This window comes from Diadema antillarum, unplaced genomic scaffold, assembly GCF_040938485.1.
Source record: "Diadema antillarum isolate AM-2024a unplaced genomic scaffold, OU_Dant_1.0 seq00000769_RagTag, whole genome shotgun sequence".
Lineage (NCBI taxonomy): Eukaryota > Metazoa > Echinodermata > Echinoidea > Diadematoida > Diadematidae > Diadema > Diadema antillarum.
In genome coordinates, this window is record NW_027271659.1 from 417,257 (window position 1) to 442,373 (window position 25,117).

The 25,117-nt window shown below is 38.2% G+C and overlaps 2 protein-coding genes across 2 annotated transcripts; one reads left to right on the top strand and one right to left on the bottom strand.

Annotated features, from left to right (window-relative positions):
• Nucleotides 1–7,708: 7,708 nt before the first annotated feature.
• LOC139738840 (N-alpha-acetyltransferase 38, NatC auxiliary subunit-like) lies at nt 7,709–15,263 on the bottom strand. Its single transcript, XM_071649476.1, has 3 exons — nt 15,224–15,263; nt 9,243–9,486; nt 7,709–7,812 (listed from the first exon to the last, which is right to left on the bottom strand). The coding sequence occupies exons 1-3, from the start codon at nt 15,224–15,226 to the stop codon at nt 7,709–7,711; spliced, it is 351 nt and encodes a 116-aa protein (XP_071505577.1). The 5' UTR covers nt 15,227–15,263.
• A 212-nt stretch (nt 15,264–15,475) lies between these two features.
• LOC139738841 (peptidyl-prolyl cis-trans isomerase H-like) lies at nt 15,476–24,621 on the top strand. The gene is made up of 6 exons (XM_071649477.1): nt 15,476–15,622; nt 18,559–18,647; nt 19,070–19,157; nt 20,081–20,173; nt 22,055–22,183; nt 23,844–24,621. The coding sequence occupies exons 1-6, from the start codon at nt 15,548–15,550 to the stop codon at nt 23,910–23,912; spliced, it is 543 nt and encodes a 180-aa protein (XP_071505578.1). The 5' UTR covers nt 15,476–15,547; the 3' UTR covers nt 23,913–24,621.
• Nucleotides 24,622–25,117: the final 496 nt, after the last annotated feature.

The window sequence follows — 25,117 nt, forward strand, 5'->3', positions numbered from 1 at the left end:
TGTTCCCTTCTGACGTTAACATACGCAGAACATTTTTTCCCCACTGACAAGACGCGTATAACAGATAGTGTTCAAGAATGCCACATGTTGCGACTCAAAACTATATAAACAAGCATCGCTGTAGGAAATGACATCATGACAGCAACTATAATAATATAAGGCAGCATAATATCGATAGGGTTTTGCAGGTACGGTGAGACAAGACAAAGTCCAATCAGATTTCAGTGGTCCTGGTCTAACTATTTGATGAAAAAAAAAGTGTGGACCAGTTTAATTGCTTCGGGCTTTGCCTGTTGAAATCAACACGGAAATAGAAAGTTGCCCGTTAAAATCTCGTATAAAAAAAAAGAAAAAAATCTACCCCTATGTTTCACGACACTGAATCCATACAATTTGAAAACCACGTATTCTTTTTTTTTTAATCTTAAGCTAATCTTTTATCCACACAGATCATACGATGAGGTAAAAAATATAAAGGGTTAAAAGGGCGATACTCTCGAGGAAAAAAAAAAACCAAGTATACATAATAATATACACAATCATGTATGTATAATTTGTGTTTGTGTGTGCCCTATGCTTTTGTGTGTTATGTGTGTATTGAATTGCTCTAAGAGTCTGGCTATAATAGAAGTATATGTGCTGTGCGAGAGATTTTAGAACAATCTTTGGGGAAATCTGAGGGTAAGTACGAAAGTATTGAACCTTCGTTTGACGAACGACACGATGAGCCTGCATGGGGGTACTAGGGGAGGGTGAGGGAGAGAGAGGAAACAAGTCTGTAAAACTTATATTATTCACCGTGGTTGCTTTTGCCTCCCTTTGACACCTTCGGCTAAATCTCACGGCAGCTGCAGCACTTCTCGAGTCAACATGACTCCTCGGAAGGGTTATTTGCCTTACCGCTAAAACATACACATGGCACCCAGTTGCTAAGATTTTCACTATATAGACGTCAGATCCCTAACCGCGCACCACCCTAAACCAAACCGAAATGTTTCGTCATCATCATCGACTGTGCTGAAGTGGACAGGGAAATCATTATCTCAGATTTCAGATTCCGAAGCAGACAAATAGGTTTGAGGAAAAGCAACGTGGAAGGCACATAATCTAAAGATGAAGACATGCCACACACAAAAAGGCATGATAAAAAGATCCATAGAGGTAATACTGTAGCGGTTGGTGTAGTTTAAGGAGGGATTCCCGACCAGTTTAAAGTTTTCCTACAGAAAAAGATCATATTTTATAAATATAAACGGTGAACAATTTTGATCAAAATGGGATGAAAATTAATGAAATTACAAATTGTAGTGAAGCTTCGCTAATTTTTGCACAACAATATTCTCGAATAGATCTATATGAGTATAAAAATGATGGAGCTGATTTTAATTGCCATCCTCTCAAAATTTTGCCATTGATTGTGCACAAAAAAATGACCCCCCAAAATAAAACAAAACAAAGAAAAAACTGAATTGAACAAAACAATTCTCTGCTTTAAAAATGTTAAACGCAATAGCCAGGCTGATTAACTTTGAAATGATGCATTCAGATACGATTAGGGTTTGAGACTTCATCAATTAATGGGGCGTAATTGCATTTGAACACATATCTGAAAATTTCAAGACTTTATGTACAAACTATGGCAAGTTGTGAGGCGATAGCATTATCAACTACCTCCTTTGCATATTGACAGTGACTACTAGTATTAAACAAGAGGTGTTCAGCGAAAATCAGCAAAACTTCACCATTTCGTATTTTCCTATAGTGTATTTATCCGATTTTCATCACATGCTAACTGCTTCAGTTATACAATACTCTATAAATCTTGCTAACTTTCTTTTTATCTGATCCGGAATTACTCTTTAAGCTGCAGTTAAGGCAATCCATATTATTATCCACTGCAAATTTGCCCCAGTCTACCTTCAAAATACTCTTCATCTTCACCAACCACCACGTAATCTACGTTCATCAAACTCGCTAAAATTACAGGTACCTCGAATCAAGCATAATTGGGGGGATCGGGCTTTTTCATATATGGGCCCAAAACTATGGAATGGCCTACCAAAATCTCTTAGAGAAGCATCTTCCATTGATAGTTTCAAAAAGAATCTCAAGACGTATATTTTTAATTTGAATTGACAATATTGTATGCCTGTATGTAATGTATGTGTATGTATATATTGTTTGTTGGTTTATTGTCTTATTATTTTCTGTGATACTGTTGTAACGTGACACAATATGTACTCTGTTCTATAGCGCCTTGAGTATCTTTTTTAGGTAGAAATGTGCGCTCTACAAGAGTCTCACTATTATTATTATTATTATTATTAAAATAATGATGGTGACTGTAATACACGTAGTAGTGATGCTCCTTCAACTATCACTAACTCCACTGCCATGTATACTATGATAACAATTCTACCACTACTTATGATCATCATGATAGTAATGATAACAATTATATCAAAAAATACGCTCAAATGTCTCAAGCCAATGGAATACACAATACTGCATTTTGCCATTAACATAAATTAATTACAATATTGTGACAAGCAATCGATTAAAATTTAATGATGTCGGGAAACGGTACAAACTAAAATGATACATGTACTGATGATACTAATGACGACGATGATAAGGATGATGATGATGATGATTATGATGATGATGATGATGATAATGATGATAATGGTGATGATGGTATTGATCATAATGGTGGAAAGAAGAAGAAAAACAGAAGACCGATAAACAGGAACTAGTATATACGCCCATCGATAATGGCACAACTACATGTATATCAAAACTGTTTTCACTTTCACGACAAATTATATCATTTGTGTGCTATGATAGCTTACTGGCACGGGAAACCTCATAGTGTTGTAAACACTTTCAAAAGTTCCTGGCATAGACAGGGTTAAATAGTGTCAGACACACTGTAAAACTGAAAAAGAAAAATGAATGTCATCTACCGTAGATAGCACTGGGATGACAAGAGGGGGCAGCAGAGCGAAATAAATCTGTGCCAACAGGCAAAGCAAGTTCTCATTTATAATTCTAGCATGTGCCAAGTACATAATAGAGATACATGTCATTGCATACCTTCTCTTGAAACTGGCTATAAACTGAGGTATCTAAAAACGGGAGAAGTATTCATAAAGATTATTATTCATGTATGAACTAGGTGCAGATCAAAATGTACAGATGAATGTGTATTCGTTTCAACCATAATGATATTTAAAAAAAAAAAAAAAATCAGTAATGCAGAGCGCTTGAATTGAAATCAACACTTTCTGCCGAATCAATGTCAGTTTTTCCTCAAACTTTCACTGATGTATTCTATACTAATATTGCTGCATTCACTTGATCCAAGCGTATATGTGGGGTAAATTCCTATTTCATGTCTTCTAGTCTATCCATCAGAAGCGATGGCGGCACCACGAACACTCAATCTTTTAAACGCATTGACCGATTTTCCTCAACCCATCTGACTTTGTTGTGTCCTATTGCTCCTTTCATTCTTGTAATCCACATACTTGGGAGTGAATTTCTCTTTATGGAAAATTACTGTTTACCTTTCCTTTTTTCTTTGTTCTTCACATAGTTGGGCATTTCTGATGGAATAAAGAAATAGATTTGACATTTAAACAGTGTACATGTACTTTGACTCCAAGGTCGCATGTATGCAAGTATAGCTCCTCCAATGGAAAAAAGAAGAAGGTAATAATACGCACTCATGCTAAATCGTATTGTTTATTTCGAAACAAACATATTGATTGCTGAGAGATCGACAATGAATGTTGTGATGTACTTTTTATTTTGTTCGTTTTTCTATTATTTCTAGGAAGACACAAGGTTAAATGCTCCGGAGATGTCTCTTAGCGGGCAACTAAATTGGCAGTCCTGTCCGTAAATATCCTCCTACTGCTGTCTCTAAACATTATTACAGTTTTATTCTTTTCTAACATCAAATAATTCAGGCAATTTGTCACAATAAATCTTAAAATCCTCCGTTGATTGGCCTGAAAGATATCATTACGTTCCGCCCATAAGAAGATGCTTGTTATCTATATTTCAGATGAACGATTCTGTATCCAAAGAAACAATTTGTCTCTACAATGCTCCCCTGTTAATCATGGGCATGCAATTATTGTGCTCTATCCGCGCACATACCGTATACTTCTCTGGCTTATGCACGGGGATTGTATTCGGGTAGCATTTTCCAGTGTCAATTTTGTATACGATCTCTTTGTAGATCCATGTGAGCAAGTCTCATTTTGCTTTGAAAATGAAAGTGTTTTTCATGTTCCGGAGTAGAATAGGGAAAATTAATAAAAACAAACAAACAAACGCATGGGAAAAGTGACAGAAAGTAGGAAATGTGGAGCAACTCGGTGAAGCACCACCTACAGCATAATAATATGAATAGCTGCGAGGGTGAATAAACTTTCTACTGTTTGTGTTTGTCAATATTTTGAGATGAAATATTACAGCTCTCTGGGTCTGGTTTAGATAATTCAATCAATTTACTGACTACCAAAAGTCGTGGTATTTTATTATTTATGTGTGTGTGTGTGTGTGTGTGTGTGTCTACATGAACACATATTTGTCAATCTGTTGCTTGAAAATAACTCCCACTTCTGGCATTAAAGAGATGGTACAGTTTTCGTTCTGACGGGGATTCGGGTTTTTAATTTTTGCGTGATAATTAGAAACCACTAAAATGAAATATTAAAGAGTTCGAAATTCTATGAAGAATTAACAGTTAATTTGATAAAATTTAGTTTTGAAATGGCTGAGATATCCCCCCCCCCCCAAAAAAAAAAAAAAATAAAGAGGTCCTAATAAAAGGTGGGACCCACCTTTTATTAGGACCACTTTGTTTTACCTTGTCTTTGATATCTCTGTCATGTCAAAACCGATCGACATCAAATACATTTTTAATTCTGCTTGGTTTCTAATTATATCTTGAAGTGGGTGAAAACATGAACCCCCATTTCAACCAAACTGTTCCATCCCTATAAAATCTTTTTCAAAGCATTCAGGGGTCTCATAGGGCATCTTGTATGCATGCTTGTCGCTCCCCCCCCCCCCCCCCCCACACACACACACACATGACACACATACACCATACATGCGCATTAGGGGTGGGGGATGCGTGTGTCATACTGCTCATATTGGAAATAGAATATTAAAATTCAGTATATATACACATATATTGTGTACATGACATTGTACATTCCACATTTTCATATCCGTTCTGATGCTGAAACTTACCCTGGGTTATCAAAATCTGCATGTATGCATATTGAGAAGTAGAGGTACAGTTTTCTTTTTGTAATATAGCATCGTAGCAAGTGTAAAATTGCTGGATTTCACATTACATGTGTACAGTGGACTCCCATTATAACGAAGTCCTCGGGACCAGCAGTTTTCTTTCGTTATATCGATATCTTGTTATATCCAAACAAACAAACAATAAAAATACATAGAGTGGTTAATGTTGCGGTCTGAATTATTGCTTCGTTGTAACCGGAATTTTGTTATAGCTGTGTTCGTTATAACGGGAGTGCACTGTACTATACACTTACATACACATTGAGGTACATGTATACATATGCACACACATACACACATTAGACGTACATATGTGTGCAGTATGGGTTAATTTTAATTATGCACAGCTATCATTTATTGTGCCAATTTTGTGATTTAGATAAGGATAAATTCAGCAATCCATACCCATCTTGTACAGGATATGAAATGTGATTCTGTGAACAGTAATTTTTTATCTTATTGTCGTTTTTTTTTTTTACTACTCCTTCTTTTTCATGTCAGAAAAAGATGAGATTATTCAAATATAAAAAAATTTAGGAGTATTATGACAACCTACATGCACATATTTCAGTCAATTTCATGGCATTCTGAAATACATGTATAAGTGTAAGTTAAACTGTACGACAAACACAATAATTAAGTTACACAGAATACACTGTATGTCTTAAAACATACACAATCTTGAGAAACTTTCCTTTTAAGCCTAAGATACACAGTCGAGGAGATTTGACATGTTATCACATTTAATCGGAAAAAAAAGCATCATACAGGAACCTGCATTATAACAAAGTTCTTGGGACAAGCAGTTTTCTTCTGTTCAAAATCAGAATTTTGTTTTTGCCGAACAGTAAAGTACTTAAAGAGATATATAGATGATAATTTTGGAACCTGAATTTGTCCTTCACTGTAACAAAAATTATGTTTTAGCAACTGTAATCGTTATAATGGCAGTGCATTGTACAAACTTCTTTGCCCCCCCCCAAAAAAAAAACAGAAAAAAAAAGAAAAAAAAGGGGGTGAAATTTGAGAAAAAACAAATCAGAAATTTGGACAGGAGATGGGCAGAATTCATCAGCCATCAAACACTGACACTATGTCTGTATACAAACTTTTTAATTTTCAGCCAAAACATTTTGTAGTGTTCTCCATTATTTCCGCCCCTTTACTATACAGCATCGTAGTGACAGCTCACTTTTTGTATGTGATATTACATACATGTGATGTGTAAAACATACCATTTAAATTCTTTTGTTTTATCATTGGGTGCAAGAATAAAACAGGTTTTTATGAAAGTTGGCACTGAAACACTAACGTAAAACGTACACATAGACAAAAAGAAAAGAAAGACAGAAATGATAGTAATAATTCATTCTACATCACTCATATGTGTTACTGAGTACATGACATAATCAGCATACATTACGTCTGTAATTAAAGTCAAACTCACGCAACAGTGAGGTTGTGCAATTCAACAAAGTGACATAGACCAACAAGCATTATCTTTCCAGCTGATTTTAATGCCTTTATATTTCAGTCAGCTGCTCAGGAATATAACTATTTGGTCTGTGTCCTAGTCCAAGAATTCTTGTAGAGTGGCACGGTATAGCGGCGTTCTGTATGCAACAAAGATAGCACGCTGGACAAATTTTCGTTGCTAGCAATCTCCATCATTTCCTCATGAACCAACCTTTCAAAACATATCGAGAGCAGCAGATTGGGTGGACAAAGCAGCAGGTTTCGTGGCATGCTTCATTGGTATGATATACCACTTGTGCTTTCACAAATGGTATTACATAAAAGATCTAAACTTGTCTTTTGACAATGTTTTTATTTGGTCTGCTCAGCAGCACATCCCGGATCAGTGGTGCAATTTTAACGCTAACTCAATTAGTGATAATATCAATCATTGATTTGATTAACTTTAAACACTTTGTTTGGGAATATACAGCAGGAACAATGACCTAAAAACTGTAATTTAAAAAAAGAAACGATTTGAGCAAAATGAAGTGAAAAATAAGCCTATCTTGAAATCATCACAAGTATAGGAAACTTTGCTTACTTTTGCCCAAATGAAACAGAAATATTTCTTGTGTTTCTTTCTGTTTCATGATTGTTATGACATCCTCTTGGTGCTGAATCTCTTTTACAACCTTCTTGCCCTGAACCAATCTCTGCTCATATCTAGTCACCTTGCCAAGATGGAAATCACAGCCCTGAAGATCCAGGGACAATGAATTCTGATCAATGCCTGGACCACGGGCGTAGGCCTTCTGTTCCAGCTCACAACACACTCCATTTGGACATCAGCCGCACTCGGCTCGCGAGCAGCGCGTGGGGCTCGTTGGGAAAGCCATCACATGACTGCCTGTGTGCAGTCTCACAGCGGTGACTGCGACCCTTGGTCCACCTCAATGCTGACTATGTGCTGGCCTGGTACCATCGCTAACCCCAACACCCTGGGCTCCTCCTTTTCATCTGAGTCTACAGAGTAGAATAAATAAGATTCACCAGGACACTGATTGCTTGGTACACTGTACAGTATGTCCAAAAAAAAATTACAATCGGATTTTTGCATCGATAACACCCAATATAATTGTCCAAATGCTACTTCAGGGTCTTCAAATGTAACATCTTAGCTCTATTTTACAGAAAACCCCATTCAATTTGGGTAAGCAGTCAGAGAGAAATATGGACTATTGAAAGCATGTCATAAGTCTGATTCTTCCAAGTTAAGCACTTGGCGATGCTCTTGGAACTGCATAATGTGTGAACACAATAGACAGAACTTGGAGGGAAGAGATTCCTGACATGCTCTACAAAATTCCTAATTTCTCTTTGACCACTGAAGCAAATCGAATGGGGTTTTCTGTAAGATGTGGGCTATGAGTTGTAGTTTCAAACCCTGGAACTGTATTTGGATTGATTCACTGTTTTTTAAGTTATCATTGCAGAGGGTCCCGTTGTGATTTTTTTTTTTTTGACATACGGTACACGTACAGTGTACATTCCGCATTGAGTGATTTCATACGGATATTTAGAAGCTGTATAGAAACTTGAGAGAGAGGGGGGTGTCACAGGGGGAGGGGGAATAGATAGTGACAAGGGGATATTTACATGTTTGGATCAGAAACAAAACACAGGGTCTGTTGTAAATAATAGCCATCAACATCTGTGCTTTCATTGTTTTTAGACTGAGTAAGGTGAAGAGTTTGCACAGCTGGCAAACAGTAGTAGTAGCAGTTTGTAGTACTATAGTCAACCTTGCTTTAAAAGTTGACCTCGCCAAAGTCGAAGCAGAAGGTCTTTCCAAGTCCTCTTCTCTTTATATTCTATTTATTCCAATCCCACATAAGTCTAACTTTTTCTAAGTTGAAGTTCTTCAGTACAAATAGATTTGCCTTAGGCAAGGTTGACTGTCGTAGGCATAGAACATGGCCGGCAACCACGTTTTCGAAAGTGGGGGGACTTCATACAAATGTCCTTGTGGTGCCATTTCTGGGTTTCATCAGCTTACAAGCAAAAACAAAAACAAAAACAACACCAACAACAACAAACAAACAAACAAACAAAATAAAATGCCTCAGTGCAACTTCTGGTGCCACTTGGGGGTTTCTTCAGCTGACAAGCAAAAAAAAAAAAGAAGTATTTATTTTTTTTTGTAGTGGCACTTTCGCATTTCCGGGGTGTAAAAAAAAAAAAAAAGGTCGTGGGGGGGCCCAAAGTGGTGACACCCCATGTATTCCTACAATCCTACATGTATTGTGCAAAAAAAAGTGTGCCTCCCCCCCCCCCTTCCGCCACCCCTGTATAAATTCCTGAATAATTGACAACTGCCTAGTACGTATTATGGTGATGCTAAACAGCATGAATCTTTTTGATTAGCATTTACATTGTAATTAAACAACCCATACCTAAGGGGTTGACATATTCCTCGCATGAACCCAGGATCACATTCTTATCCTTGTCCGTGCAGAGGAAAGTTCCGACCAGAGTTCTGCCATCTGTCATCCGAATCCTCATTGGTTGATTCAGCCACGCCTCCATCCTCTTTCTCATTTCCTGGGCCTTGTCTGTTGGGGGCACCTCGTCACCAGGGCTTGCTGCGCTAGCAGACATTTGGCCATTCTTGACATCTTGTGACTGATGAATCTGATCCTGAGGGAATGAAATCAAATAGGAATCTTTACCTTCAGAAAAAACAAACAAACAAACAAACATGAAAACAAGAGGATAGGCTTCAAAATACAAATTTTTGTGTATCTTCCTTTAGAGGAACAATTGAGCGCACACGTGACACAGGCTCTTTTTCTTTGTTTTTTTTTTAATTCTAAACAGAGAAAAAAAGAATTATTAAACATTTGGAAGTCTTCTTTGCGGTGTTTGCGTGCGTTGAGGACGGACGGACTTTTGGGAGGCTCTGAAAAATGTTGTGGTATAAGGATTGAAATTGGAATAGAATTTAGAAATATAAGTTATTTGAGGTGTGATTTGGATTACTGGAGGTACAGTGATCACGTCAGTGAAAAAGCTGGAGTTTAGGACAATTTGGAATCGAATTACAAGAAATTTATTAGTAGATCTGTCTGGTCATATGACCCGAAACTTCGCGCCATTACTTACTAGGCGAGTTCCATAGCACGCAGTGCAGTGGACCCGGTGGCCCGACAAGTAGCGAGAGTGTATTAACGGATGCGTAAGCCAGCTCCTCCGGCGCAAGCCGAACAGCTTTTGCATGATGTCCGTTACCAATTCTACCACCCGCAGTGGTGATCTCACACTGCAAGAAGCAATGAAGCGCCTGTCGCCACCCTCAAGTGCGGAAGTGGAAGAAGAAATCACACCACCAATTGATGATACTTCACGCATAGCCTCTGTACATGGTGCAAGGAGAAAAATTCTACCTAATACATCCAAACGTAAGCCATTGGCATCGGCATCAGAAGGTGACAACCTTGATGTAAGTGGATCACAAAATTTCCAGAGAGCAAGCAAGGGAAACAAGTATACAAGAAAGAACAGGCAAGGCAGACATGCAAAGAAAGATGACAAATCTCAGAATGTTAATATGGAATTCCAATGTGAGTATTGTGATAAAACTGGTATCGATATTATGATTGAATGTGAATGCTGCAAACGATGGTCATGTCTACCGTGTCAAGGCATGACTATGGATGTGTACACTGTACTGAGTAATGAGAACAACCGAACACACTGGTATTGTTTCTACTGTGAAGAAAAGGTTGTAGAAACTATCAAGTCAATTGACTGCTATGACCGGAATGCTAGTCCCACACATATAAGCAGTGAGAAGAATGATGTTACCACAGGCAACAAACATCATGGAGAGTCCACTAGCATGAGACTAGATCATGTTACTCATCAAATATGTGAGATTATGCAAGAAGTCCAAGGTCTTAAATGCATGCTTGAATCTTCAGAGAAATATGGCAGGGAAACAAACAGATCACAGTCTTCTTATGCAAATGTAGCTAAGCAACAAGGGGGGGTAGGAACAAGTGTCGGGATGGATACTGACATCCACCAAACCTACTCTAGACCTAGCCACAACTCCCCGCAGGCTACCCAGTCACAACCACAGCAACAATCGGCATTCATAAACATAGCTACTGTTGATGAGATTGTTGACAGAGAACGAAGGAAAATGAATGTAGTCTTGTTCAACGTCCCAGAGTCTAGAGCAGCTAGTTTTCATGAGCGACAGAATGAAGACAAGAGTGAAACTGAAGCGATACTCACAAGAGGCTGCCAGATTGAGGGAGTTAGAATTATGAAAGCAACAAGACTAGGAGGATTGAACCAAAACAGGCATACAAGACCCAGAGTGTTGTTGATACAACTTGAGGATGCTACACAAAAAAGTGAAATTCTAAAGGCAGCCAAGAATCTGAGAAATACAGAGAAATGGGCAAAAGTGTTTATCGCTCCAGACATGACAAAACAACAGCGTATTGAGCACAAAGCACTACGGGAGGAGCTCAAGAGACGACGAGAGGATGGGGAAGAGAACCTGACAATTCGACGGGGAAGGCTAGTCAAGTACAATATTGACTTGAAATCAAAGAGGAAAAGTGTTGAAAAGTCTGTTTTAAGTAAACCCAGCTCTCAGGAAGTTGGGCACACAAACACTGAAAACCAGTTGCCATCAATGTTAGAAGGAGCAGTTGGTGGCGAGGAAGTTAGTAGTCATTGACTACAGGAGAGCTACTGCCCAGATGACACCTCAGTCAAAGATACATGTGAAAAGGATTTGAGAATACTTTATACTAATGCTGACTCACTGTCAAACAAACTGATTGAGTTAGAGATATTTGTACAAAACTTTGATATTGATGTTATATTAGTAACTGAGGTTAAAACTAAATCGTCTGGAACAGAAACAACCCTGACTTCGTTAAACTTACGAGGATTTGATATTATTGGAAATATTGAAAAAAGGCAATGTAATACACGAGGAGTAGTTATATACACAAGGACATCACTGAAGGTGATTGAAGTGGATATGTTTGACAATTTTGCTGAATCTAGTTGGTGTGTTATAACTCTACAGCAAAATTTGAAACTTTTGGTTGGGTGTATTTACCGCAGTCCTTCAAGTTGTACAGAAAACAATACTTTGTTGAATACATATTTGAATAGATTGAGTGAACTGAAAAATACGGCAGTATTTATTGCTGGAGATTTTAATTTTCCAGGGATTGATTGGCAAACATGGTATGTTGGCGGTACAGCTGAAAATCCCGCTAAGAAATTTGTAGATGCTCTCCAGAACTCTTATCTTCATCAACATATTACTGAGCATACAAGATTTCGACAGGGACAAAATCCTAGTATTTTAGATCTCATTATTACAAACAATGAGAGCATGGTCAGGAGCGTAGAGGTACTACCTCCTTTGGGAAAAAGTGACCATTGCTGTATTATAACTGATTTGAAACTTTGTGTTGAAACAAAAGCTCAGACTAAGACTTCGGTGTTTAAGTTAGACAAAGGAGATTATGTGAAACTCAATCATCTCCTTGGAAGTGTCAAGTGGAGCGAAGTATTGAAAGACATGACATGCTGTACTGCTTGGAAATTTTTTAAAGATATATTCTTTGCCTGTGTTTCGGAGAGTGTACCCGAATGTCAGAAAGCAAGTCTGAAACAGAGTAAGAGTCCTTATATTTCGAAAGAAGCATTACAGCTGTCTAGAAAAAAGAATAAAGCATGGAAGTTGTATGCTAGCACAGAAAGTGTTGTAGATTATGCCAAATATGCAAAGATTCGTAACCAATTACGATATGTGACAAGACAAGACTGCAGAGAGTATGAACAATCATTAGCAAAAGAGGTGGCTACAAATCCAAAGAAATTCTGGAAATATGCAAATAGAAAAATAAAGAAAAGATCTGGAATTAGTGATTTAGTAAGTAAAGAAGGAAACTGTCATAGCAGTGATAGTGAAAAGGCAAAATTATTGAACAATTTTTTCACAAGTGTTTTTGTGAAAGAAGATTTGACTAATATGCCTGACATTGACTGGCAGCATGCTGGACCTATTTTAGATAGTTTGATTATCACAGAAGAAAGGGTGGAGAAGAAACTGTTAAATTTGAACGCAAGTAAATCTCCAGGCCCAGATGAAATGCATCCAAGATTGTTAAAGGAGACGGCACGGTCTATTTCTGTTCCATTACAAATTATCTTCCACAAGTCGCTGGACGAAGACTTTCTTCCCAGAGACTGGAAACTAGGCAACATAACTCCTATACATAAAAAGGGAAGTAAAAAATGTGTTGAGAATTATCGGCCAATAAGTTTAACTTCTGTTGTTGGGAAGGTGATGGAGAGTTTAGTCCGAGATGCGGTCATGCAGCATCTTTTGAAGTATAACTTGCTTTCAGACTGTCAACATGGATTCACTCCAAAACGGTCCTGTATGACTCAGCTCCTTTGTGCAATGGAGGAAATAACTCAGAAACTTGATACTGGGTTTCCTATTGATATAGTATATTTAGACTTTTGTAAAGCCTTCGACTCTGTTCCTCATGAGAGGCTTTTGAAAAAATTGATATCTTATGGCATTGATGGAAAATTGTATTCATGGATCAAAGCATTCACAACTGGAAGGGAACAAAGAGTCGTGATAAATGGTGAAAGTTCAGACTGGAGTCAAGTTAGCAGTGGAATTCCGCAAGGAAGTGTACTCGGACCGGTCCTTTTTGTTATTTTTATAAATGATTTGCCAAATATAATGAATAACTCAGTATTTATGTTTGCCGACGACACCAAAATCATCGGTGATGTCAGTACAGCCTCAAAACAGGAATCGCTTCAAACTGACCTAACTCATGCTGATGAATGGAGTAAAAGATGGCAACTTGATTTCAACGTTAGTAAATGCAAAATTCTTCATATTGGAAAAAATAACCCAAGGGAAAACTACAGAATGAATAGTGTAGAGTTGGAAGCAACCAAGCAGGAAAAGGACCTTGGCGTTATAATAGATGAAGAATTAAATTTCCATCAACATGTCTCAGCAGCTGTCCAAAAGGCAAATCAAACACTTGGGATTATACACAGGACATTCTCACAAATGACAACGGAAATACTTCCTATTTTGTTCGTATCTTTGGTTCGACCTCATTTGGAGTATGGCAACATTTTATGGCACTTGAGATATAAAATGGACTCTGACAAAGTTGAAAGAGTGCAGAGAAGAGCCACTCGTATGATTCCTGAACTCAAATGTTTGTCATATGAACAACGCCTGGAAAAACTCAACCTACACTCATTATACTACAGGAGACGAAGAGGCGACATGATTACTGTTTATAAATTGCTCAATGGAAAGTTGGGGATTTCTGGTGACATGTTTTTCGAACCAGCCATCCACTCATCAACAAGAGGTCATAGATACAAGCTCTTCACCAAACGTTCAAGATTAGAACTGAGAAGTACATTTTTCAGCCAGAGAGTAGTTGCCGACTGGAACAGATTGCCTGCTAATGTTGTTGAAGCTTCCTCGGTTAATAATTTCAAAGATTTATTAGACAGACATTGGAGGGGGGAAAAATTCAAAACCTCTGCTCCTCAACGCACATAAAGCAACAAAGTTGAAGATGATGAGACCGGAATACTACAGGACCAGTCCTCTACTTCCGTATCAGATGTGATGTGATGTGATGTGACAGTCATTACACTACTACAGTACAGTACTTTTTTTTTTCAATCAATTGTTTGTCAAAGATTTAGCAATCTTTCAAACACAGAGTACAGAGCTGATGTAACAATCTTTAGCAAAAATTCTTATTTCTAGACTCACGCAGAGCCTTAGAGGTCTAGACCCTCTAACATTAGACCTTTTGTTTTGAGCCAACTACAGTAGCTTTCGTTGAAACCAGGGTCCAGGGAGGTTGTCCCACCTCCCTGTTGAAACACTCTAAATTTAAAGACAAAGTTTAATGTATGTCCTAGTTCTAAACGTAGTAGTGACCAAATCAAAATGAAGTGTAAATAGATGCTGCATCTGTCATAACGTCCTAAGGTTAGGTTAAGACTCGCACCCTCTCAAATTATTGTGGTTCAATCAATGCAGCCGCACGACCTCTCGACACTTTGTGAGAGCGCACGCTCCTTTTTTGACACACAACTCCTGAGCACATTCGTGAACGTCTCCATCACACAGACACAGTCACAGTAAATCATGCCCTGACTGGCTGGGGCTGCAGTTTGACCAATATCAATACAGCAAACTTATGTAGAAGAGTTCTAATAGTGAATATTCTGCGCCTCTTCTCGAATGCCATGGGAAAATTAAGCTTATGCCTTCGAATACATTAAGAACAACAACAGAGTAATTGTAATTTCGGGGGAAAAAAAACACTCTTACCATCGTCCGAAATTCACTGAAGTATTATGTAAAGTCCGTCCGTGGCCGTGCACGTAGAAACATCACCATAGAGTCTAGCTAGCTGCATTCTATGAACATCACACTGTCAGCATAAGATTATAGAACGCCGTGTGTAGCGCTAGCGTACTTGTACAATATTTGGTACAGTGTACTGAGACCACTCAACACGCACGCACGATCATCGATATTAGTAGGCCATGCCATATGGACAGTGTGGCATTCCATAGGTATCGAAAAAACCCGCTAAACTTTACGCTAAACTTCTCTTGTTCTGTTCTGTTGTGGGTCGTAGATTTCGTCAGAATGGCTCGGCAGGGAGTGGATGCCTCAAATTCTCAGAATCCGATCGTTTTCTTTGATATCACCGTTGGAGGCCAGGTAAAATGCTGCGAAACAGTTGAAAATTTAGTGGCATCTTGCAAAGTAATGTTAACAGTGTGCTACAGTCCCACGCGTTCATATATATGTTTGTTGAAGGTTTATTAACTGATTTACATGAACGCGATTAGGAAATAGGGGTGTCCACTACAGTGATCATGGTATAATTTACGTACATGCAATGTACGTACGTGTACCGGTACATGTCCCTGGCTGTGTTGTGTGACTATCAGTTAGCTACAAGAGTAGGGGTTTCTAAATAGGGTCAAGACCTCCAGCTCTAGAATCTGTACAATACTAACTAACGTTAACCATACATTGATTGTTAACAGTTAACGTTAGATTCTAACAACTTAACGTTACATGTGTAGGAAATATGTAACTCTAGAACCTAACATAAAGTTTTAAATAAGTCTCTCTGACTCTGGCTCTCCGCAAGGCAGTTACTTGACCGAAAGATCAGTCTGTATCTGTCCGTCGGGGAATGTTCCGCGGAGACTGCGTCTGGCTTCACGGATCCCCTCCGTAGACAGACCGAAGTCAATGATTGCGGCTCCTGTGTGGAGCAGTCGCACACAGATCAGACGTTACGATAAACCAAATTTCAGACAGCTTTTTTATTTTCATACAAGTTTGACATGACATGACACATTATGCAGCAATATTTGGGATAAATTTCTCAATTGTGCAATCGAAATACTCACATAAACTCAGTTATAACGCAGAAATTTTATCGATATTGCAACATCGCCGTTCGCAAGCTGTAAGTCGCCATTTTGAATCTGTAAGCCAATCACATGCGAGGTACGTGTTTTAGTAAAACAAACACGTAGAAACTACCTTGCATGTGATTGGCTAATAGATTCATACTAGTGTATGTTTCTGCAGTTTGAACGTGACGACGCGACAGGCTGTGTTTTACGTTGAAAATTCTATTAAATTGTTGGATTATTCATTAATCTGGTGAGTGTAATGTATTCTCAACAAGCTAATTTCACTATACAAGCTTAAATTTGCCGACCTAGGGCCGTGAATTAGACGCAATCGAGAAGGGTGAGGTACCTCACCCAATTTTCCATAGAGACAGTGGTTAAGAACATCCACACAGCAATGGGTACTGCAACCTTCCGTCTGTCTACGGAGGACAGCGTTAATGGCAAAATATAAAAAGAGTCCTCCGGACAGACGGATCTTTCTGTCTAGGCAGTTACCTGATCACACTCACTTTAAGAGTCAGTGCAAAATGCAGCAGGGCCAGGGCCAGGTGTCCGGTTGGTTGGTTGGTGGTGGTGTTTATTGGCGCTTTTCAATCAATTTGATTATCTGCGCCACGTCTTCTCCATGCTATAGTAGGAGTCCATGAAAGAGTCTATGAGCTCAGTTCGGTTGATCCACGTCACACTCACTCTGTTTTAGGTTTCGGCTCACCTGTCAAGTGGCAGTGTGTGAGATCAATTTCCCTCCACCGTTAATAGTGCAGTTTGTGCAGTGCATCTATATACATATACATATAAATATACTCTCAGGTGTCCGGTCGCGGTGTAGGCCCTTTTTATGGTGAGTTAGCACTCTGACTGAGTCTAAGAAGACTAAGAGTAAGAAAAGTCCAACCAACCCGAACCGCAATTAATTCCAATCATCAACATTGATCAAATTCAAGATCATTGCCAATGGCAATGCAGAAATGTAACATTTTATGTTAATTTACTCTACCAATTATTAGACTAGTAATTAGGAATTTAAGACTAACCAAACATAAGCCAACGTAACCGCAATGGCAATGCAGGAATGTTACATTTTATACTACATACCATACCGTACTACAGCTAGATTTCTGTTACTAATTATTAGTAGACGTCTAATTAGCAATTTAAGACTAAAAAGTGCTGAAATTGATTAAAATTTACATTGTCATTCTCTTTATTGGCACCCGTGCCAAGATTCGATCGTGCACAAAAGCATAAATTCTAACATTGTGGTGGGAAAATGGGCAAAGAAAATGGGATTCCATTTTCTTTGCTTATTTTTCCACTAGTACTGCTAATGAATTATACTGTAGATCCCCTATTCATTTCTGGTCAATTTCCCTCTGTTTGCATTTGTTGCTTCTTTGGATGGCACTATGGTCAAATTTTGTATGGGCGGCTTGCTTCATTGTCTTCATCATACAGTAGGCCCTACATTGTCATTGATGTAGTCAATATGAGTAGGTACAGTATTAGTAGAACCTTTTTTCTAATTGCCATTGGCGTTAAACGCCATTGCATTGTTGTGTAGTTTTCCTTTTTTTTTTTAATGCTTAAGCCCAGACGCCAGTAGAATTGGAAAGAATCTTAGTCTTGCTTTTGGCTTTTTGCATAGCAGAAGTACTAATTACATGTACATACTGACAAGTTGTACAATAAAGTTCTCTCTGTTTTCCTTTTTATGCCACATTTTATCTGGATCTAGGTCTGGATAGTTTTGTCCACAAAATGCCCTAATTAGACACATCCACACTAACTTAATGACGTGAGAAGCATGCCATGTGTGGGACAACATAGCGATATAGTTTTAACTTGGACCTAAAATGATTCCAAAGAAAGACTGTTCACATTCAGTGAAGGAAGATCGTTCCAAGCCCTCACAGTGGCTGCACAGAATGAATCATGAAACACCCAGGACTTATGGCAGATCTGGTGGAATTTTTGATCATTGTCCCCTTGTGGTTCTCATATCATTATGATTAAAATCTTTTAACTGAATACAAGTATCAACACGCTCATCTCTAAACTGCCATAATGATTATTTTGTATTTCACTTGGCTGTTAGTGTTACAGTGTTGGTAGCCTGGCTGCTTCGTGCTTGCTCACTCTTTTGTGATAAAACTTGAGCATGATGTGATCATGAATTCATGATAAATCTCTGTCATTAACCTGTTGTCGTGCCACTCCCAGGATATAGGACGGATGAAAATGGAGTTATTTGCCGATGTAGTCCCAAGAACTGCAGAAAACTTCAGGCAACTCTGCACTGGAGAATATAAGTAAGTAAAGAGTTCCTCTCTCTAAACTCTCAATGCAACTGCAATGCTTATCTTAGTTCTGGACTTTTGATTCATTTTAGAGAGAAGATAACCAGACAGTGTTGTTGCTTTTTTTCCAGTCATAGATATGCTTGACAAACATCAGTTGTATGCTTGAATATTGGCTGATGTAGTAAAAGTTTTGTTGGAAGAGGGAGAGAGAGAGAAAAAAAAAAACTTGAAAGGGGGTAAAACCTAAGATACATCGTAAATGTGTACATAGCAAACACAATCCTTCTACAGCACAGATTATACATGGATAGAGAATAAGAGGGTAAGATGACATATAAGAAGGGAGGAGTTGGTGATGCCTGGTATGGAATGCAGAGACATAAAATATCATTATTACTTCCCCACACTCTGATATTATAATTTGATTTCAGGAAAAATGGCATTCCTGTAGGATACAAGACGGCGACCTTCCATCGTGTGATCAAAGACTTCATGATCCAGGGTGGAGATTTCATCAAGGTAAATTTTGCACATTTTTATGACTCCCTATCATACAACTTTGATGATAACGAGGCCTTAAACCAAGAAAAGGCCTTTACATGCATTTGTACATATCTCCTGAACACCCTGCTTTCTTACACGTAGTGTGGAAATGTGTATATAATGGGAGAAATGCTGGTTAACTAGGATTCTTATTAATCAGCTGTGCTGCATGTGGAAGTTGAGGTGACAGGTCATGCATAATAAGCCTCAACTTTGATAATGCATCAGTGTCAAATGTCACTGATTTGCTTTTTTTCCTCATTTCCTTCCCCTTGAATTTACTTTGATTTTGGTCAAAATTTGACTAAATGGTAATGGTTGGGAGACTGACACACTGAACCATTTGCAGTGTGCAGTTGTTCCTTCTAGAATAGCTCCTACTACATTGTACCTGAATCACACATCCATTTTGCCTATTATTATACCTGTATTGCCTAATCTACCATGACCGATACATATTATTTTCTGCCCATGAGAGAACAGATTTTTTGTTTCATTGAGCAGCAAACTCGCTCAGTTTATGGCATGTTTTCCTTGGAAGCAAGGAAAGCTCCAGTTCAAAGCCCAGTGAGACCAGCTGAGCAATGTTGTCCATTATGATTTTGTCCCCTACAAGCTTTGTATGCCCCTCAGGTAGGAATTGAAATGGAGGTCTAATGTATGAGACTGTCACAACTCACACTATGTTTAAAAAAAGAAAAAAAAAATGGAAATTCACTCTTGTAGGGAACAGTTGGCCACTCATATGTTTTAGAAACTGCCACTAATTAGGTCTTGTGATTTTTCCCCTGTGTGACTTCCGTATTCAGGTCTCAAATCGGTGATGAGGCATGATGTATCATTTTTTTTAAAAAAGAAGGAAAAGGAAAATTCACAGCTTGCATAATTTGTGTTTACAGGGAGATGGGACTGGTACGATGAGTATCTATGGCCCAAACTTTGCAGACGAGAACTTCAAGCTGAAGCATGATGCCCCTGGCTTGCTCTCTATGGTGAGTTTCAATAGAAGAGACAAATTAATAGCAGGCAGAATGAAAAAAGACCTTTCATTTACATCCCCAGAGAATGCTAATTTTAATATCCAGTTGAATAAGAGGGTGAATATTCATTAAGTACATTGTGTGTTATAGTTTAAACAAATTCAAAGTTTTTGTATGTATTTTCTGTTTTGTGCTTTCACTCCAAATTGGTGGAGAAGGAAAAGTTTTGAAACTTTTTTTTAAGGATAGCCTTAAAGGTTTTCTTCATTCGACAGTTGAAGAACATGAAAGTATTAAAGGTAAAGTTACTTCATTCCAAGTGTATTCTTTAAAAGATTTGATTTTGATTTGTCTTCTTATTTTTCACTTGCATAAATTATACAATCCATAGTATATTTAGGAAAATAATTTATTGTTATCCAAAATAATTGAAAAATTGTTTTGGATAGGCGATGAGGCACAGTTGCCAAATGTTTTGTTCATATTCACTAGAAAAATGCAAGAACTTGTAAAAATAACCCATGAAGATCAGTTCTAAAACAATGTCAACCTGGATATGGATATGGGAGACTGATTGCAGCTGTATTTGATTTGTCACAGATTTCTCTTTTTTTTTTTTTTTTAACTTAATAAATACAGGAATTACCTAATGAAGATTCTCTGGAAAATTTCCTGCTAGAAGGTCAAAGATCAAAGGTTAAGGGTCAAAGGCCAGGCTAAAATGCAAAAATTTTCTAATTTATACTGAAAGTACACTTTTTTTTGATACCTTGAAAATTATTCAATGCATAAACTTATAAAAGGGTCAAAAGTCAAGGAAAAATACTCATATCCCCAAATACATGTACGTACCTGCACTATAATACAATATAGCAAACCTAGTTCAAGGAAAGAGAACATTCAACACATTTGTGACAAACCTGTCATTTCAATATTTTGCCAGTTATGTGAAACTGTCATCACGCATTGTGAAGACATTGTACTATACGCCTATTGGGAGAATCATGCATTATGGCAGAGGCATACCAGTCGCCATAGCGAAATTTCTAGTTTCTGGTTTTATCCAAAAATTGCAGTTGATCTTAAATTGTTGAAGTGACTCTAAATCACGATGCATGTCAGGTAGAATGAGCTAAGAAGCTAAACTTCTTAAAAATGAATATGGGACATTGCATAGAACTATCAGCATTCAAAAAAAAAATGTGAAAGAAACAAAGAATAAGTATGGATTATTTGCCTTGTCTCTGCCTCTGATGTACTTGATAAATTTATTCGCCCAATCTCATTTTATATTTCAGGACAAGTCCACCTTCATATACATATGGATTGAGTGAATGCAGCAATATCAGTAGAACACATCAGTGAAAGTTTTTGGAAAATTGGACAATCTGTTCAAAAGTTATGAATTTTTAAAGTGTCTGCACAGTCACTGCTGGATGAGAAGACTACTAAAGTGTGTGATGTCACATGTGTATAACGATATAAGGAAATAATATAAAGAATTTCACACAATTTTATTTTTTGAAAAAACAGTGCACATTTCCTCATCTTGTAACTGACATATGTTATAAGGGTGATATTATTCCCCCTGCTTTCTGAAAGAGCCAAATTGAGTGTTCCTTTATTATGCAAGAAAAGTGAAAAAATGTTGAATTTTCGTTATATATATTTTCTATATCATTCTACACATGTCGCATCTTAAGCTGTAGTAGTCTTCTTATCCAGCAGTGACTGAGCAGAAACTTCAAGAATTCATAACTTTTGAATGGATTGCCCAGTTCTCCTCAAACACTCACTGATGTGTTCTATTAATATTGCTGCATTCACTCAAGCCACATGTCTATGAAGATGGATTTGTCCTTTAACTATCATTCATCACCTTTTCTTATGTAGGCTAACTCAGGACCTGGTACTAATGGCTGTCAGTTCTTCATCACCTGTGCCAAGTGTGACTTTCTGGATGGCAAGCATGTAGTGTTCGGCAAAGTTGTTGACGGTCTTCTGGTCATGAGGAAAATAGAGGTACACCATCTATCCTGCTTATTGAGTGTATTTGTGACCCGCTACAACAAAAGGATCCTAAAGTCGCTGACGGCTGAGCCGAGAAAACCGAGTTTGAAGTCACATCATCAAAATTGGTCAAAACAGTCGGATTTCTGTTTTTGACATAATTTTGTAGTCTATGTTTTGTCTGTCATCTGCCGAAATTTCGAAGCTAAATGATCAAAGGAAAGGCAAGAAATAAGTGTTTTTCTGAACCATGATTTTCCGACTTTCAACGTAGCAGATACGTGTTCGAAGATTTGGATTTAGCGCCGCAGCTAGACTCCACCCCTAGCAACGAGGGAGGGATCTTATTGGTCAGTGCGTGGCATCCTGATTACTGATTGGTAGTGCGTAGACCGCTGGGGCTAAGCTTGAATGAGCATCGCGGAGGTCGCTAGAAGCATACCTTCTATTCTCAAGCAGTGAAAATTGTCTCGCCTCCCCTTGATCATGATAGCGTCGGAGGGATAACTTTGAAGGTGTTTTTCTCGAAACTCTGATTTCCTCAACCACTTGACATGCGCTAATAAAATCATTGATATCTCCGCAATTTAGTACTTTTATGAGTTGTGCTATATATGAAATTAAAGTAGAGGAGTAAGGGAATAATGTCATGCCATTTTCAGAAAATTGTCCTCCCCCAAATTTCGGATCCTTTTGTTGTAGCGGGTCACATTTTCTCATCAAAGTGCACTTTCTTTCAATTTCATCACATGCTGTGATTTCCTTCTCATGTTGATTACAACGAGAAATTGCACCGACATATTTTTTTTTTGTCCTTTTGTTTGGTAAGATCAATGACTCAAAGCAAGTCTTTCCCGTTCTGTGGTGTAATAGAAATCACTGAACACACACGTACATATTAGAAAAGACATAGATTCCAGAGTTTGGTTCAGTTTCATAATATGAAGCAAACATAGAGAAACTCACATTTGATGTCAAAGAGGGAGATATTTCAGATGGGGACTTACTTTGATAATCCTAAATTTAGCCATTGCCTATCAAAAATATTATTCAGCTCCATATATTATCTTTTATAGTACTTTGAGAGGCTTTGTTAATGCTACAGTCCGACCTCTCCTATCTGGCCTCCCTTTATCGGGATCTCTCCATTATCTGGACGCGATCTCATGATTTTTTTTCTCTTTTTATAATCTCAATAATTAGGGAAAAAAGGGGGATTCCAAACTCAGAAGAAATTCATGCACAAACTCACATGAATTACATATTATTCCCAACATAATCAGCATACATTCACATCAAATTTTCATCTAAATGATATGCATTCAGACATTCACTACCCCCAAATCACAGCAAGAAGATGGACAGAAAAGTTTTTCTTACTAAAATCAGGGCACGGTACAGGCAATGGTTCACTGAGAAAATTATCAGAAAACTCTTAACACAGATCAGCTGACAAAGATGTAAACATGTTCATGCAAAATTGATACATGTACACGTAGCTACCATTGTGTAGGCAGCTGCTGTATTGAATGTTGAGTCTCCCATATCTGGCCAAATCCCTTATCCGGATGAGCGCCGGTCCCGCCGTGTCCAGATAGGAGAGGTCGGACTGTATTTGGATTCATCTATGGCCAATTTGCTGTTTTTCCCTGCACAATCTTTCCCCCTACAGAATGTACCAACGGGAGCGAACAACCGACCCAAGATTCCTGTGGTGGTTTCCCAGTGTGGAGAAATGTGATGACACGTGACGTCACCCCAAATTGAGTCGGACATCACTTACGGCAGTTGGCAATCAGACATTGGACATTAGATATTTTCTAATCTCACAGGAAAATGTACCTTTTATTACCAGTATGGAAGTTATCCATCCACTATCCGCTTGCTGAATGCAAACTGGTTTTGCTGGTATCGAGAGAGCGAGATGTAGGCCTACTACGTACCAGTGGGTTGAGCAGCGACAGCCAGAGGTGGTTGTTGCTCCTGTCGCTATGCAACCGTATCTTTTAAAGAAGGATTTTAGCTCCTTGGCAGATGGGAGAAGTACAGTGCATCACAGAGGATTGTTCTCTAAACATACTGATGAATGTGCAGATGTACTAAGCTGGGAAAAACAAAGGCTCATCGCCTGGAAGTGAGGCTATGAGTGTTGGGGCTCTGTATTTAATGCAGTACAAATTCCAAAGCATTTTGTTTGGGTCTTATTGCATACGCCAAATATTTTGCAAGGTTTTAATATTCGTGAATATTGCGAGTCGGTTGCTATTTAGAAACACAAAAATATTAACTCTGCTTCCGACATGAATTGTAACATGCACGCATACATTTCTCTGTTCAGTACTGTGCTCCACAATCGCGAATTTAGCCACTTGCGAAATTGTCAGAAGTCCTGATTCGTGAAAAATTAGACTTGCTAAATATATGGCGTATACAGTATATCACGAATTGCCCTTTTTTTGGGCCATTTTCAAGTTGTTATTAACCCATTGAGGACAAGTCCAGAGTATACTCGGGCAAGCGTCTATGGGAAATGCGTGTTGTAGTAAAATCAGTCCTGAAAAGTTTAGTATCTAGAAGAGGTAGACATCACATTTGTTTAGAAGTAGTGATGGGGGGGGGGGGGGGGGGGGGCACAAGATACAGGTGTCTTGCTGGGGATCATTCATCTGGGGCCCGTTTCATAAAACTTGTCATCAGTGACAAGCTACTGAAATCCTTGCATCTGATTGGCTGAGAGCAAATTTGTCATAGAAATGTGGCAGTTGTCACTGATGACAAGTTTTATGAAACAGGCCCCAGGTCAATACACATTGAACATGGGCAGTTTAACATGGACAGCCTTGACAAAGTCAGATGTTAAATGTTAATCATTTAGCTCATGTTGTTGGAGTTTTCTTTGTCTTGCAGCTTGACATAATTCTTGAAGGTTTCGAGATATTAAAAAGG

Excerpts from the sequence above, each read along its gene's own strand:
- LOC139738840 (XM_071649476.1), bottom strand. Across the intron at positions 7,813-9,242 it reads GGAATATGTCAACCCCTTAG|ACTCAGATGAAAAGGAGGAG; the intron begins GTATGGGTTGTT and ends TCTACTCTGTAG.
- LOC139738841 (XM_071649477.1), top strand. The coding sequence starts at position 15,548 with ATGGCTCGGCAGGGAGTGGATGCCTCAAATTCTCAGAATCCGATCGTT. Across the intron at positions 15,623-18,558 it reads ATATCACCGTTGGAGGCCAG|GATATAGGACGGATGAAAAT; the intron begins GTAAAATGCTGC and ends TGCCACTCCCAG. Across the intron at positions 19,158-20,080 it reads AGGGTGGAGATTTCATCAAG|GGAGATGGGACTGGTACGAT; the intron begins GTAAATTTTGCA and ends TTGTGTTTACAG.